The following is a 13,810-nucleotide window of genomic DNA, read 5'->3' as shown; positions in this document are numbered from 1 at the left end:
CCAGTGCTCAACACCAGAGAAGCACAGAGGCAAATCCTGTTTCCAGAGAGAAACACCTGGAAAGGAAGAAGGCTCGAAAGCCCTAACAGAAAAGTGTCTCATTCTTTACTCTTGTTCACCAGGTATCCCAGAAGTTACAGGAGACATAAGGGGTCCACTGGGTCTGCTCCCTGAGGAACCTTCAGAAAATGGGCTAGGGCTCCAGGGTATAGAAGCTCTTCTCTAGCCAGCCCAAGCTTTGGGGGAAACAGAGTTTTTGAGGAAGAGAATCCAAGATACCAGACACCTGACCTCGAAAAGCGAGTGAAGGGGTCCAGAGTAGAGCTTTCCATCACACTGTTCTGCGGTTGGCATGCCAAGGAGGAGGCCCCTGCCTAAGAGTTTTGCTCACCCCCAGGGCATCCAGACATCACTGGCTTCTTCCTACTCCAACCCATGAAAAAAATTGTCCAATCACAAGTCCAATGGGATCTCTCCTTTCTCTGAGCCCCAGAGCCTATTCTCAACAAATGTAGAACCCACACTATCTGCTCCCGATCTCCCCACCTTCCCTGTACGAGGCATGCTTTGGTGCCCTCGTCCCTCACTTTCCTGTTGGTTTGAAAACTTATGCTGCCCCAAGTGCTTCAGCAAAAACAAAACAGACAATTGCGAAATGCTTTTACAAAATCTCTTGAAGAAAGGAGAAAAGGTGAAGAGGGCTTGAGTTGTTGCTACTTGCTGGCAGAATAAAAGAACTGATGAAGAGCTTTCTTGCTTTCTCTGCCCATAGAGCCAGTGACCCACAAGCAGACACTGATGTTACAGAGATAAACACCACGTAAAGACAGATTGAAAACTGAAATACTTAAAACATTTATAGGGAATTTGTTACAACCAAGACAAAAAGGCACTGCTAAAAAATGAAAAGAGTTTTGTTATATAATTTATACCTCTCCCAAAATTCTCAATTATCTATCCAATTTGCAAAAAATCTCTATGTAATCTACCGTCTAGCCTGGTCCAGTTTTTGGATCCTTTTTTGCTAACGAGAAGTCCTTTCTTACATCTATCAGTTTTTTTACTTCAATTTAAGCCAATCTTTTTATTCCGTCTTTTATGGATATGGAGGAAAAGTGGGATGGCTTCCTCCTTCTAATAATTAACCACCTGAAAAATGTATAATCCCTCAGGATTTTTTTTTTCTTTTTCTAAATTCAGTAATCAACCCTCACAGATCTCATTCAACCCTTTATACGGGCTTCAGAATTTTCTCTTTACCACCCTTAATACAAACAGTAAACCTGGACTCACCTGTGCCTTTATATCACATCTAAACTGCTTTGCATTTGAGGCCCTTCATAACCTAATCTTATTTCTATCTTTTGTCTCTTCTATAAACTAAGCTCACTCTCACTGCTACGTAAATGATTCCCTCATTTTCACAGTTTAGAAAGCCATCACCTTAGTTAACCTTAATCCACCTCCACATGGCCAGTTCAACACGAAACATCCACAAAAAACCCTCTCTGATGTCCCCTATCCAAAATGATCTCCTTTCACGCTACGCTCATTAAGTTTCTTCCTCAAATTAATGATATTTATATGTTTGTGGACTTCGATAACACCAGTGCTGCCTGATTCTCAACGGCCACATGGATATCTGGATCTTGGTGAGATCTCCTTAACTAGGCTAAGGGTTGCTTGTGGGCATAGTTCCGAATATAACGTAGGCACACGGAAGACACGCAGGAATCACTGTTCATGGCCAAGACCAGGGCTAGTGATTCAAAGGAGCACATCAGGGCTTCCCTGGTGGCGCAGTGGTTGAGAGCCCGCCTACCGATGCAGGGGACGCGGGTTCGTGCCCCGGTCCGGGAAGATCCCACGTGCCGCGGAGCGGCTGGGCCCGTGAGCCATGGCCACTGAGCCTGCGTGTCCGGAGCCTGTGCTCCGCAATGGGACAGGCCACAGCAGTGGGAGGCCCGCGTACCACCAAAAAATAAAAATAAAAACAAAGCAGCGCATCACTGTGTAGTTAAGCATGCTGGCTCTTTTATGCACTGCAGCGTCAGTCTAGATTCTGTGCCCTGCTTTCCACTGCCTGCTTATCTAAAACTCTGCCTGTGGCTTTCTGAAGGGGCCAGTTCCTATCATGTATGTAACCAAGCCTGGCTTTTTACCCCATTTTGGAGCATCCTCCTAGTAAAGGATCTTGAATGTTCTCCCTCTCTCTGGTGGCTCATTCATCAAAACCATCAAGGTTACTTTAAACTCTATGCCTGTTTCCTAGGCTGTTTAAAACCTGACTAATATAAGAGCATTCAGTCCACCATACTGCACTTCAATGATGTCAAAGTCATCAACGTAACCTCAAACACTACAACCAAATCTAAGCCAAACCCAATTACTCAATAGGTTCCCTTCCTTTCAGTTAGTGGTCCTCTGATGAGCAGGGTGAGAAGCCCCATCTAATCTCCAGATCAGGAGTATGACAAGGTTTCATCAGGAAGGCCAACCCCAGGTCACCTGGTAGTGAGAAGCTGTCTGCAGGTTTGTGCTAAAGAGGACTTTTGAGGCCACATCTTGGTTCAGTGACAAAGACGTCATCAATTAGTGATGTCTGCCAGGGTCATGGGAAGGGTAACCGGTAGAATGGATTTGTTGACCCTGTTATTTGGGATTAAGATAAAATCAAAAGCTTTACTGAAATAAAGCTTCTATTTTCCTGATTTCGACATGGTTTATATATCTATAATAGAATAATTTGCCTTTTTTGTATTATGAGTAATTTTCTATTAGTGTCTCTCAGTTATCAAGACTAAAAGTGCTAAGCTAGAAGTACTGGAGATGTACTTTTAGTCTCTTGAGAAAGGTGGATGAGAAAATCTACCTCCTTTTTCATCATTATTTACCCCAATAGTTCTCCAGAAACTTATAAAATAATCAATGCTGATTATAAAATGGGAGGATTTTAGCCCCAGATATAAATACTCATCACAGAATTAAATATGTTTGTATCCATTTTAAAGCATAAATGGGGTGGAAGTATGGACATTGCAATCAGTTGTCAATCAACACTGCAGAGAAACCAAGAGGCATTTAGAATAACAGGCAGAGTTTCTTTTTAACAGCTAACATTTTAACATCTCATTCAATACACTGTTGACCCATATCTTGACTGACATCCGCATTAACTTCGTTTATTTGGACATAAGTAATCTGATTAAACAAGAAATCCCACAACACAGAAGAGTCCATAAACTTCATCATCAAATGAACCATCAATTCAACTAAAATGTCAACCTTATGGTTTGGCATTTATGTACAGTATCTTTGATCATAATGCTGGACAGTCTTAATGGATTTGTTTTCTTTAAAATTTCTGTTGATGATTTAGGATTGAAATGTTATGAGTTTCCTAGGATGTGACAAAGCCAACACTCAGCAGAGGAAATTCCATTTGTGGAAGAGTTACCTCAACCTTCAAAGGGAGAATTAGAAGACACTGGCCAGAGGGGCTGGTGAGGAAGGCATGGTTTAGGGTAGGAAGTGGTGGCAAGAGATTCTGAGTAGGAAAGACAAATTGCAATTCCTTTTCAGGCTACCTTTGACTAGCGATGTGATCTGAAGCAAGTTACTTGACCTTCTTCACCTGTAGTTTTCTCATCAATAAAATAAGAATTAACAAGATGTTATCCTCATGTAAATAATGTAAATTAATTTTGCACAGTGGAGTTGGTGTTTAAGAAATAGTGGTTATTATTATTATTTATAGGTTCTTATCTATAAGGCAGAAACAAAATGGAGAAGCTCTGGAGTTTTGATTAGGGTTATCTCTGTGGGGTAGGGTGGCCAGAAGCGGTATGGTGAATGGGAGGTTGGTTTGGGGAATGCTTTTTTATTTATTTATCTATCTATCTATTTATTTATTTATTTTTGGCTGAGTTGGGTCTTGGTTGCTGAGGGCGGGCTTTCTCTAGTTGTGGCAAGCAGGGGCTACTCTTCATTGTGGTGCACAGGCCTCTCATTGCGGTGGCTTCTCTTGTGGCGGAGCACGGGCTCAAAGTGCATGGACTTCAGTAGATGTGGTGTGCGGGCTCAGTAGCTGTGGTTCATGGGCTCTAGAGCTCAGAGTCAGTAGCTGTGGCGCACGGGCTTAGTTGCTCTGCGGCATGTGGGATCTTCCCGGACCAGGGATCAAACCCATGTCCCCTGCACTGGCAGGCAGATTCTTAACCACTGCACCACCAGGGAAGTCCCTGGGAACACTTCTAAAATGACAAGCTGGATTTTTTTTTTTTTTTTCAGTACGCGGCCTCTCACTGTTGTGGCCTCTCCCGTTGCGGAGCACAGGCTCCGGACGCGCAGGCTCAGCGGCCATGGCTCACGGGCCCAGCCGCTCCGCGGCACGTGGGATCTTCCCGGACCGGGGCACGAACCCGCGTCCCCTGCATCGGCAGGCGGACTCTCAACCAGTGCGCCAGCAGGGAAGCCCGACAAGCTGGATTTTGAATTTGATGGGCACCTGATGAGATGTCCGCTCCTCCCAACAGTAAAGAGAACTCTAAATAAACAAGGGATGTGTTCTCGAGTTGACTGTCCTATCATCTGATCCTATTATCTTTTCACTCTCAAAGAATCCTCGTGTCTTAGTTTTCACCCAGCTTTTTCAAACCTCCACAGTTCTGAGATGAAGGTACCCTCTTCTAGGCTACTGAGGTATTTGGGACTAAGAGAGCTAAATCACCAACAAGATCCCCAACTAGTTACTGCTGAAGACAGAAAGATTTAAAACCTGCTTATATTAGGTACGTTGTTTTAAAAACTAATTTCACAGAAAATAGGGACAGGGCAAGTCATCCACTCTGTTACAGCTGTATGAAGAAAAAAACAATCTGAAAAATAGTAGAGAGTATTGTTTTATGGGCTAAAATACACTGGAAAAACTGGTTGATTAGCATGGGAGCCTTTCTTTCTGTGACTTACCACTTAAATTGCTCTTTTTCCACCCATCCCTCACAATGCAGTTAAAAGCATTAGTCTGCTGTGACATTCTGTCTTCCTCTTTCCTGCCAGAACCACTCCATCTCGCTTACTCATTGTTGGCCCGAATTACATGCTAAGTCATCTGCTTTCAGAGGTGAGAGCACATACTCATATGCAAGTCTCTAACCCACTCTAAAGTAAAGTTTCCTCCAAAAGAAGCAGTCTGTTTTCCTCGGATTATGAGATGAAGTTTGAAGGAAGACTCCCTTGTCTCACCTCTACCTTTCCTTACGGAACATCCTCCTCTGCCACCATCCAGTGGCCCTGTTAACCCTGTGAGTCCCATGCCTTACCTTGCATTCCATCTTCCCCTAAACCAGCCATCAAAAACTGTACAAATCAAGTTCTGCTCCTTCAAGGGGCTATTAATTAGAAAGCTAGAACAAATTATGCCGGTGAGAGTGGGTACCAATAGATTAATGCATTATTCACTGAGAGAGGTGGTTCCCAAAGGAGAGAGGGGGGAGGGAAGAGGAGGATTTTGCCCCCAGGGGACAGTTGGCAATATCTGGAGACACTGCTGGTTGTCACATTAGGGGTGTGCTACTGTCATCTAGTGAGTAGAGACCCGGGACACTGCTAAGCATCTTACAACACACAGGACCACTCCCTGTGACAAAGAATTATTCTGCCCAAAATGTCAGTAGTACTGAGGTTGTGAAACCCAGCTCTAAGAGGTAATATATTTCAATTAACAACGCCTTTGTTCCACAGGTTTAAGTTTCTATTCCAGGCATGAGGCATGCTGGCTAGAAATGTATTTTGGAGCATGTAAGCATCAATCACACCCCTGAGACAGGTACCTGTTTTCTAGTCATATGAAACTAGTTCCATTTATCAGACTACAGACTCTAGCTGAAGGCTTATTTATATGTTATTTGGTTGGGTTTCTTAATATTTATGTTTAAAATACAAGTTTAACCAAAATTTATGAGTTCAACAAAGAAAAAATTCCATTGTCATATCTGCTTCAGATTTTTTTTTTTTTTTTTTTTTTTGCGGGCCTCTCACTGTTGTGGCCTCTCCCGTTGCGGAGCACAGGCTCCGAACGCGCAGGCCTAGCGGCCATGGCTCACGGGCTTAGTCGCTCCGCGGCACGTGGGACCTTCCCGGACCGGGGCACGAACCTGTGTCTCCTGCATCAGCAGGCGGATTCTCAACCACTGCGCCACCAGGGAAGCCCCGCTTCAGATATTTTTGAAGAAAAAAATTATAGGTACAGTTAAAGCCCACCTCCGCACCTATTCTCCTCCCTCCTAGCAGATATCATTTCCACATGTATTTTATACTTATCTACATACATCTACATAAATAGATAGTCATCTGTTTAAGGTTCTAAATTTTCAATGAATGTTATTATACTATACATTTCTTCTCTCTCAATGTTTGTTCATTTTGTTTTCTTCATGTAAATCCGGTTAATTCATTTTGATCGCTGTACAGTACAAATAAAGCAGCTTACATAATTTTCCTCCTAAGGAGTGACTGGGTCATCTCCACATTGCCACTATTTGTATGTACCTGTAACACGTCTCCTAACACACACATGCTGAGAGTTTGGGTAGGTCTGGTAGCTTAGAAGTCGAATTGTGGGGTTACAGTGCTACTAATCGCCAAATTGCTCCCCAAAGTGTCGCTGAACTAAGTTTTCATTATATTGCACTTAGAAATGCAGATGACTGATCTTACCGTTTTAAAACAAACAAAAAAGAATCAAACCTTTGCCTTCTGCAGAACTATATTAACATGAGGATTAAAATACATGGTATGCTAGTGAATTTCTGAATTTTTTTCAGAATCACCTTCTATCAAGTAATTTTTGTTCCAAGAAGAGAAACTGTACTCCTTATATTCAATAAAGGCAGTGTCAATAAATAAATAAGCAAACATATTTGTGGACCGTGACTGAATGTCAAATCAAACAATCAGTTATCAAACCATTTTGAAACTGTTAGAGAAATTTATATATGGACTATGTATTAGATGACATTAAGAAAATATTAAGCCTGTAAAGGGGATAAAAGCATTGTGGTTATTTTTTAAGTCCTTTTTTTAAAAATGTATAAAAAGATGCGGGTTTCCCTGGTGGCGCAGTGGTCGAGAGTCTGCCTGCCGATGCAGGGGACGCGAGTTCGTGCCCCGGTCCGGGAAGATCCCACATGCCGCGGAGTGGCTGGGCCCGTGAGCCATGGCCGCTGAGCCTGTGCTCCACAACGGGAGAGGCCATGACAGTGAGAGGCCCACGTACCGAAAAAAAAAAATTAAAAAAAGTATAAGAAGATGAAATCTCAAATCTGCACTGAATACTTTAGCAAAAATTGAGGAGTGATAGATGAATCAAGTGTGGCAAAATCTTGACAAAAGTTGGCTATATGGGTTATCACACTAAGTGAAGTAAGTCAGAAAAAGACAAACATTATATGACATCACTTATATGTGGAATCTAAAAAAAATAGCACAAATGAACTTATTTACAAAACAGAAACAGACTCACAGACATAGAAAACAAACTTATGGTTCATCGAAGGGGAAGCCAGCGAGTGGTGGGAGAATAAGTTAGGAGTATGGGATTAACATATACACACTACTATATACAAAATAGATGAACAACAAGGACCTATTGTATAGCACAGGGAACTATATTCAGTATTGTGTAATAACCTACAGTGGAAAAGAATCAAAGCAAAAAAGGATAGAGATATATACATGTATAACCAAATCACTTTGCTATACACCTGAAATTAACGCAATACTGTAAATCAACTGTACTTCAATTAAACAAACAAAAAACAAAAACAAGTTGGCTATATGGGTCTCACTATACTATTTTTCTACTTTTGCTTATGTTTGAAAATCATCATCATCATCGTCGTCACCATCAGGCACATAGACTAATAAAAGCAGGTAGACATTTGGCTGTGATAAAGAAAAATCTCAACCTATAATCCTTCCATATCCCATAACTGGATTCTTTTTCTCTCTGCAAGTAGTCAGATGCGTTCTAGGATTTTATGAGCAAGATAACCCCATTAAATGCATTATAGTCCATATCCTTGAGGACAGCAGACACTGATTTATATTCAGAGAACTTACACCAAGACAATAGTACGAAATCAACTTAGCTGATTTAAACAGACTATCAAAAAAGGCCCGCCCAAGACAAAATGAGTATAGAACATGACACTCCTCAAATTTCTGTTACAATGTATTATCCCACATTTTCTGTGAAGTTCAGAGATCTGCTTAATGTTGATGTAACCAATATTGTATTGGCATCAACATGGTTAGTTAATTCTCACAAAAGAATTCCATATGTAAAAGTAGAGGGAAATGGTTAGGCAGCCTGAATTCTCTCTGGACAGGTACAACATCAAAGGCTTCACAGTAGCATTTTGTCCTTTGTGTGTGTTTGAGGGGAAGAAGAGGTGGAGGGGGCTGAGGGCAAGAGATACTGGGCAGAAGAGAAACTTAGCCCAGTGGCTTAATTAACGGTGGGCCAGGTGACCCTAAATCCTTGCTGGGACAGGGCAACGTGGAGGACCTGAGGAAGCAAGTGCATTTCCCACCGCCTACAATGCCAAGTCAATCCAGCAACACACCCCAGGGAAAAACACTGGAAGGACTGAGCCACAGCCTCTACTTGTTTAGGACTCACTCCCCAGGCACCTGCAGGCCTTAACTCCGGCCTGTCGACATTTAGTCGCTAATCACTATGATGTCCTAGTATCATAATGCAATTACAGTGGCATTAATCCTGAGTCATGAAAATGACAATAAATTACATTCATTTCAATCACAATTAAAATTACTGACTCATTCAAGTCTGACAGCATAAGTTCTGGAAATTAGGTACCTAAATAGTGAGACTGGTGGCTCCTTAGGGTCAAATGGTCCCTTGCCCTAGTTACAGCAGAGTAAAATGAAAGCTGCTAAAATCTCCATCAGACCACAAGCCAGGGTCTGAGAAGATGCATTTGTTCTATGGCTAGAGTGGTAAAAGTACAGCTGAGGCAAAGCAAAAGACCCAATACCCTTCTCTCTTCTTGTTTTACCTATAGCACATCAGCTCTCAGGGAACAAAAACTAGGGTAGAGGGTAACTCTGTATTCTCCACTGAAGTTGAATGCTTACCTATAACACAATTACTTGAAGGGAGGAGAAAATTTATATTGACCACTGTATTAACAATAAGGAAAAGTCCTTAAACCTAGAAGAGGAAGGTACAATGATAGAGCTTCTTAAAGAGCTTTTATTCATGATCATATCTGAAGCTCAATGAGCTGGACAGTGTTTTAACAGAAGACATGGTAGAGTACAGCCAAGGACAGCAAAGAAGTATTTAAGCACAAAGATAATAATTCCCGAGGTTCAGCTTTCAGTTGTCTTAATCAATAAATGCACAGAAGAAGTACAACACAAGAGGGGTTTAACTGGAGAGGGAGATTTGAAAACTGTTTCCAGAAATGTGCTTCACCAAGTAAAAGAACAGAAGAAGGAATTTTCTGGTACAGAAAACAAACATAAGTCTTGTCCCTGTTTAGCTCATCTCTCCCTCTCAATTCCCTAAACCTATCATCAGCACTATATCATTCAGACGTCTCAAAACTGCACCCACACCCCTGGGACCCGTGGCCTACCAGTGACCCTTGCCTAAACTTTGGCCGGCTCAACACTGACTTGTGCTCGGTTGGCTGCGATACAGAGACACGATGCTCTGAGGGTAGGCGACTGCACCAGCCAGGCACACAGGTGCTCAGTGTTTCATCACCCTCTGCCTCTGTCTAGGGCTGTGATACTACCTCTCGGCTGACTCTAAACACCAGAATGTACAGGTGTTGAGAGTCAGCTGAGACTGACTTTCAACAGGGCACACACCCTGCCACAGGGTGACTCAAGCAGGATGTAAGTCAGGATGGGAGTAGAGGTGCATACCATGCACAGTTGTGGTATTAATACAGATGAAAGCAGCACACAGCAGAGCCTAAATGAGAGCTCACCTTATCCTTTGCTTATGCCACTATTTTAGCATTTATCACAGTGGCTTATCAGATGCCTGTCTCCCCACAGGAGCCATGTCTTAATCATCTTGGGATCCCCTGTCCACCTCACAGGTAGCAAATGCTCAGAAACTGCAATAGTCAATTCCCAACTGCACAGGCTAAAAGGAAGAGCAGCCACTCTGAATGAAATATGATAAATTTTGTAGGCATTAGCCATACTCTAAACCATTATTATATATATTTTCTCCTCCTGCTCACTTCCACTCTTTCCTGGAGGTACCAAGATAAAGGCAAAGACCAAAAATAGAAAAGACAGATGCATGATTAAAAAAAAAAAAAATCCAACAAGTGGAAATATTCACTCCCATTAGGCTGAAAAAAATTAAAACAACGCTACAAAAACACTCAGCTAGTGGTTTTTTAATCCTCTTAACCTACCAAATTGAAACACTTCGTGCCCTTTTAAATTCATGGCCCAAGACATGCGCCACCACCACCCCAACCTGTAGGGTCCTAAAGAATTTCACCCAAGAACAATGACAGCCCGAAGTCTCACCAAGTACAACAAAAAATCAGCAATAAAGTTTGTCCTCTCCTTAAATCACAAGAGCACACATTTTAAAAGAACCCAGAAAAAATATTTAGTAGATCTGCTACACCTGAGAGAAGGTATCTCTCAGGTCAATAAGAAGAGGACCAAGTAGAGCCAGAAATATCCAGTCGTGGTTAACATGTTATTGGTGCTAACCCTTTGGTGTTTAAGTAGACACCATGAAGCTCTACTAGTTGCTTTAATCATTTGAACATAACAATCTAATTACACAAAAATGCACAGATGTTTTCACTCAGATTCTTTATTTCCTAAATGCACTATAGCATATAATTTCTACAATTCCTCTTAGACAAGCCTTCAGAAGATAAATTCCTTCTAGTGAAGTGTTTGACATTTTGACCATCTTTAACCCTAAATCAGATGGGCACAAAATTGTTTCTATATTATTTTTGAAAAACACATAAAGCCTTAATCTTCTAATTAAATCAAGGGTTTATTTCTCCTTAATTTCACAGCCATCACTTCCATAGAATTCTACTCCCCTTTGAACCCTGCGTCTTAAAAATTCTTAAAATTCTTAAACCAAGTGAAAGGGTTTATTGGGACAAAGGCAAAGCACACATATAGAAGCAGGGACTGCTTAGCTCGGTTGATGTGTTAACTCACTTCTAACAAAAATTAAGTGAGTTTCTTCACTACAGGACTTTTCTGAGCCTTTGTTAGTATACATTATTAGTCACCAAAAGGAATGTGTAGCATGTGGTGGGTGATTCCCAAGCTTATTTCACAACGGAGTTATTTTTTTTATTTCATGCATTACTAATTAGTTTTTAGCAGGAAAGAATATTTTGAGGAACATACTTTGAAAACCACAAGTTAGAATAAGTCGCTAATGAAACCTCAAACATAGGTTTAACTTAACCCCAGGTAGTCGATTAGCCTTTTTTTTTTTCTTAAGACCATTAACTACCATGGGCAACCACCTTTAAATGCACACCTTTAGAAATACCCTATAAGAACACATAGATGAACCAGCACGTATTACATCTTTACAGTAAAAACTCATCCAAAACTCAGAAGGCTTCTATTTTGCATAAAGGACAGAATTATGAACAATCCAAGGCCCATAAAATGTACTACTCGATGCATATTTGAAGTTCACATTGGGTAGATACATCTACCCAATTGGGATACTTTAACCATTAAAATGAAAAGGAAGACTTACCAACAGAAGCTGAGTTTTTAAGAACTGATTCCTTTGAGACTCCTTTTTCAATTCGTAACGTGGCCCACTGTTCAAAGAACAAGTATTAATGTCAACTGTGTCACAGACACAATGCCAAGATATTTAAACCATGCTTATATAGACATGAAATTAATCATTAATCCCTGGTGCTCTGTGAATTGAAGAGATACCCCACTGAATCTCTGATATAATAGGATTCCAAATCCCAGGTATACTCTTATATTAATTACTGGTAATGCCCAAATAAAAAGAGGAAAAGATCATGTTTACCCTATTAAAAAACCTTCACACACACCTGGTACCCCAATAAATTACTCCTAGGAAAGGTCAGAAAGCATGAAGGGCAAGAGCACAGACTATGGCATCAAGTCTATCTGGGTTTAAAATTACTTAATCCCTCTCAGCCTCAGTTTCCTCATCTGTAAAATGAGGATAATAGTTCCTATTCCATAGGGTTGCTATGAAGATTAAATGAGATTAACACATGTAAAGACATAAACACAGAGCATAAAGAATATTATTTTCATAAGAAATTAGGCATTCAAGGATGAGACACACTCAAAGATGCCTAACTGCCTGTATCAGACAAATGTTTTCAAAAGGAGCAGTGTGAGACTTGGAAAGCTGGAAAGGAATCCATGAAATCACTAACGAAAAAGACATCTGCCGGGAGACTGGGATTGACATATACACACTACTATATATAAAATAGATAACTAATAAGGACCTACGTATAGTACAGGAAACTCTACTCAACACTCTGTAATGGCCTATGTGGGAAAAGAATCTAAACAAGAGTGGATATATATATATATATATATTGCTGATTCACCTTGTACTCCGCAACAAGAGAAGTCACCGCAATGAGAAGGCTGCACAACGCAACAAAGAGTAACCCCCACTAACCTCAACTAGAGAAAGCCTGCGCACATCAACGAAGACCCAACGCAGCCAAAAATAAATAAATAAATAATTTAATTTTAAAAATATATATATTATCTAGATGACTACAATTCTAGAAGCTAACAATATCTAAATTGACTTGATTTGGGGAGGTGGGAGAAGAGCAAAACAAGAGGTAAAAGGCACTATAGTAATTATAATTACAACTTAGGCACTCTTGAAGGGGCAAAAAGACAGAATTTATTAAATATGTCAAGGCAAAAACCTCAGTTGTTGCTGGGCTTGAAGGGCTCAAGCAGAGAGGTAAACATTTTTTTCTCAAATAAGTAAGAAAATAAGTAGTAGAGAATAAATAACCTAAAACATGTACACGAAGCAAAGCATGATCTGACTACATCAGGACCCCTGCACAACATTCCAAAGAGCAAAGTAGGAACATGCCATGTGCTTAGAAAACAGGCTATGAATAGAGGCCTAATCTTCCCAGCTTCAAGTGGCAAGTCACAAATGATAATAGGCTCAGAATCTTAATCTGGTTGCGTCCTTTTCTCTTCCTTGCTGATCTAGGCAGGAATTCTCAAACTCCGGACTTTACCTCCCATCTCTTCTCAATAGAGGTAAAAGTTTATTTCCAGAGTTTTTCACTTTAAAGCCTTGTTACCTATTATCAGTTGTAAGGAGACCTAAGACATGATTAACATAAAATTTTGTAAACAATCAATCATCCTTATCCTGGAGCTCACTTTTTTCATTGTGGGCATGTGATTTTATATTTTATATAAATGGTAATTACCTTAGACTAGGACAATTAGTCCATGCTTATAAGATGGAAAACATTGGGATTCTGTGGCTATTATGGGTTGAATTGTGTCCCACACAAAGCGCCCCCAAAATTCATGTGTTGAAGCCCTAACGCCCAGGGCCTCAAAATGTGACTATATTTGGAAACTGGGCCTTTAAAGAGGTGACTAAGTTAAAATGAGGCCCTTAGGGTGAGGCCCTAATCCGGTATGACTGGTGTCCTTATAACAAGAGGAAGAGAACCAGGGGCCTGTACAGAGAAGACAGACCATGTGAGGT

General features: G+C 40.9%; 1 protein-coding gene across 12 annotated transcripts in view; it reads right to left on the bottom strand.

The window, feature by feature from the left end:
• The window catches only part of GPAT3 (glycerol-3-phosphate acyltransferase 3), a 58,742-nt gene that overhangs the window by 38,299 nt on the left and 6,633 nt on the right, over positions 1-13,810 (bottom strand). For all 12 annotated transcript variants that reach the window (XM_059066987.2, XM_059066989.2, XM_067035972.1 and 9 more), the window contains one exon: positions 11,807-11,873. In XM_059066987.2, the coding sequence (XP_058922970.1) occupies positions 11,807-11,873 (67 nt within the window). The remainder of the gene's footprint in view (positions 1-11,806; positions 11,874-13,810) is intronic.

Source organism: Kogia breviceps, chromosome 6 (genome assembly GCF_026419965.1).
Source record: "Kogia breviceps isolate mKogBre1 chromosome 6, mKogBre1 haplotype 1, whole genome shotgun sequence".
Lineage (NCBI taxonomy): Eukaryota > Metazoa > Chordata > Mammalia > Artiodactyla > Physeteridae > Kogia > Kogia breviceps.
This window is presented reverse-complemented; position numbering and strand designations above follow the sequence as displayed.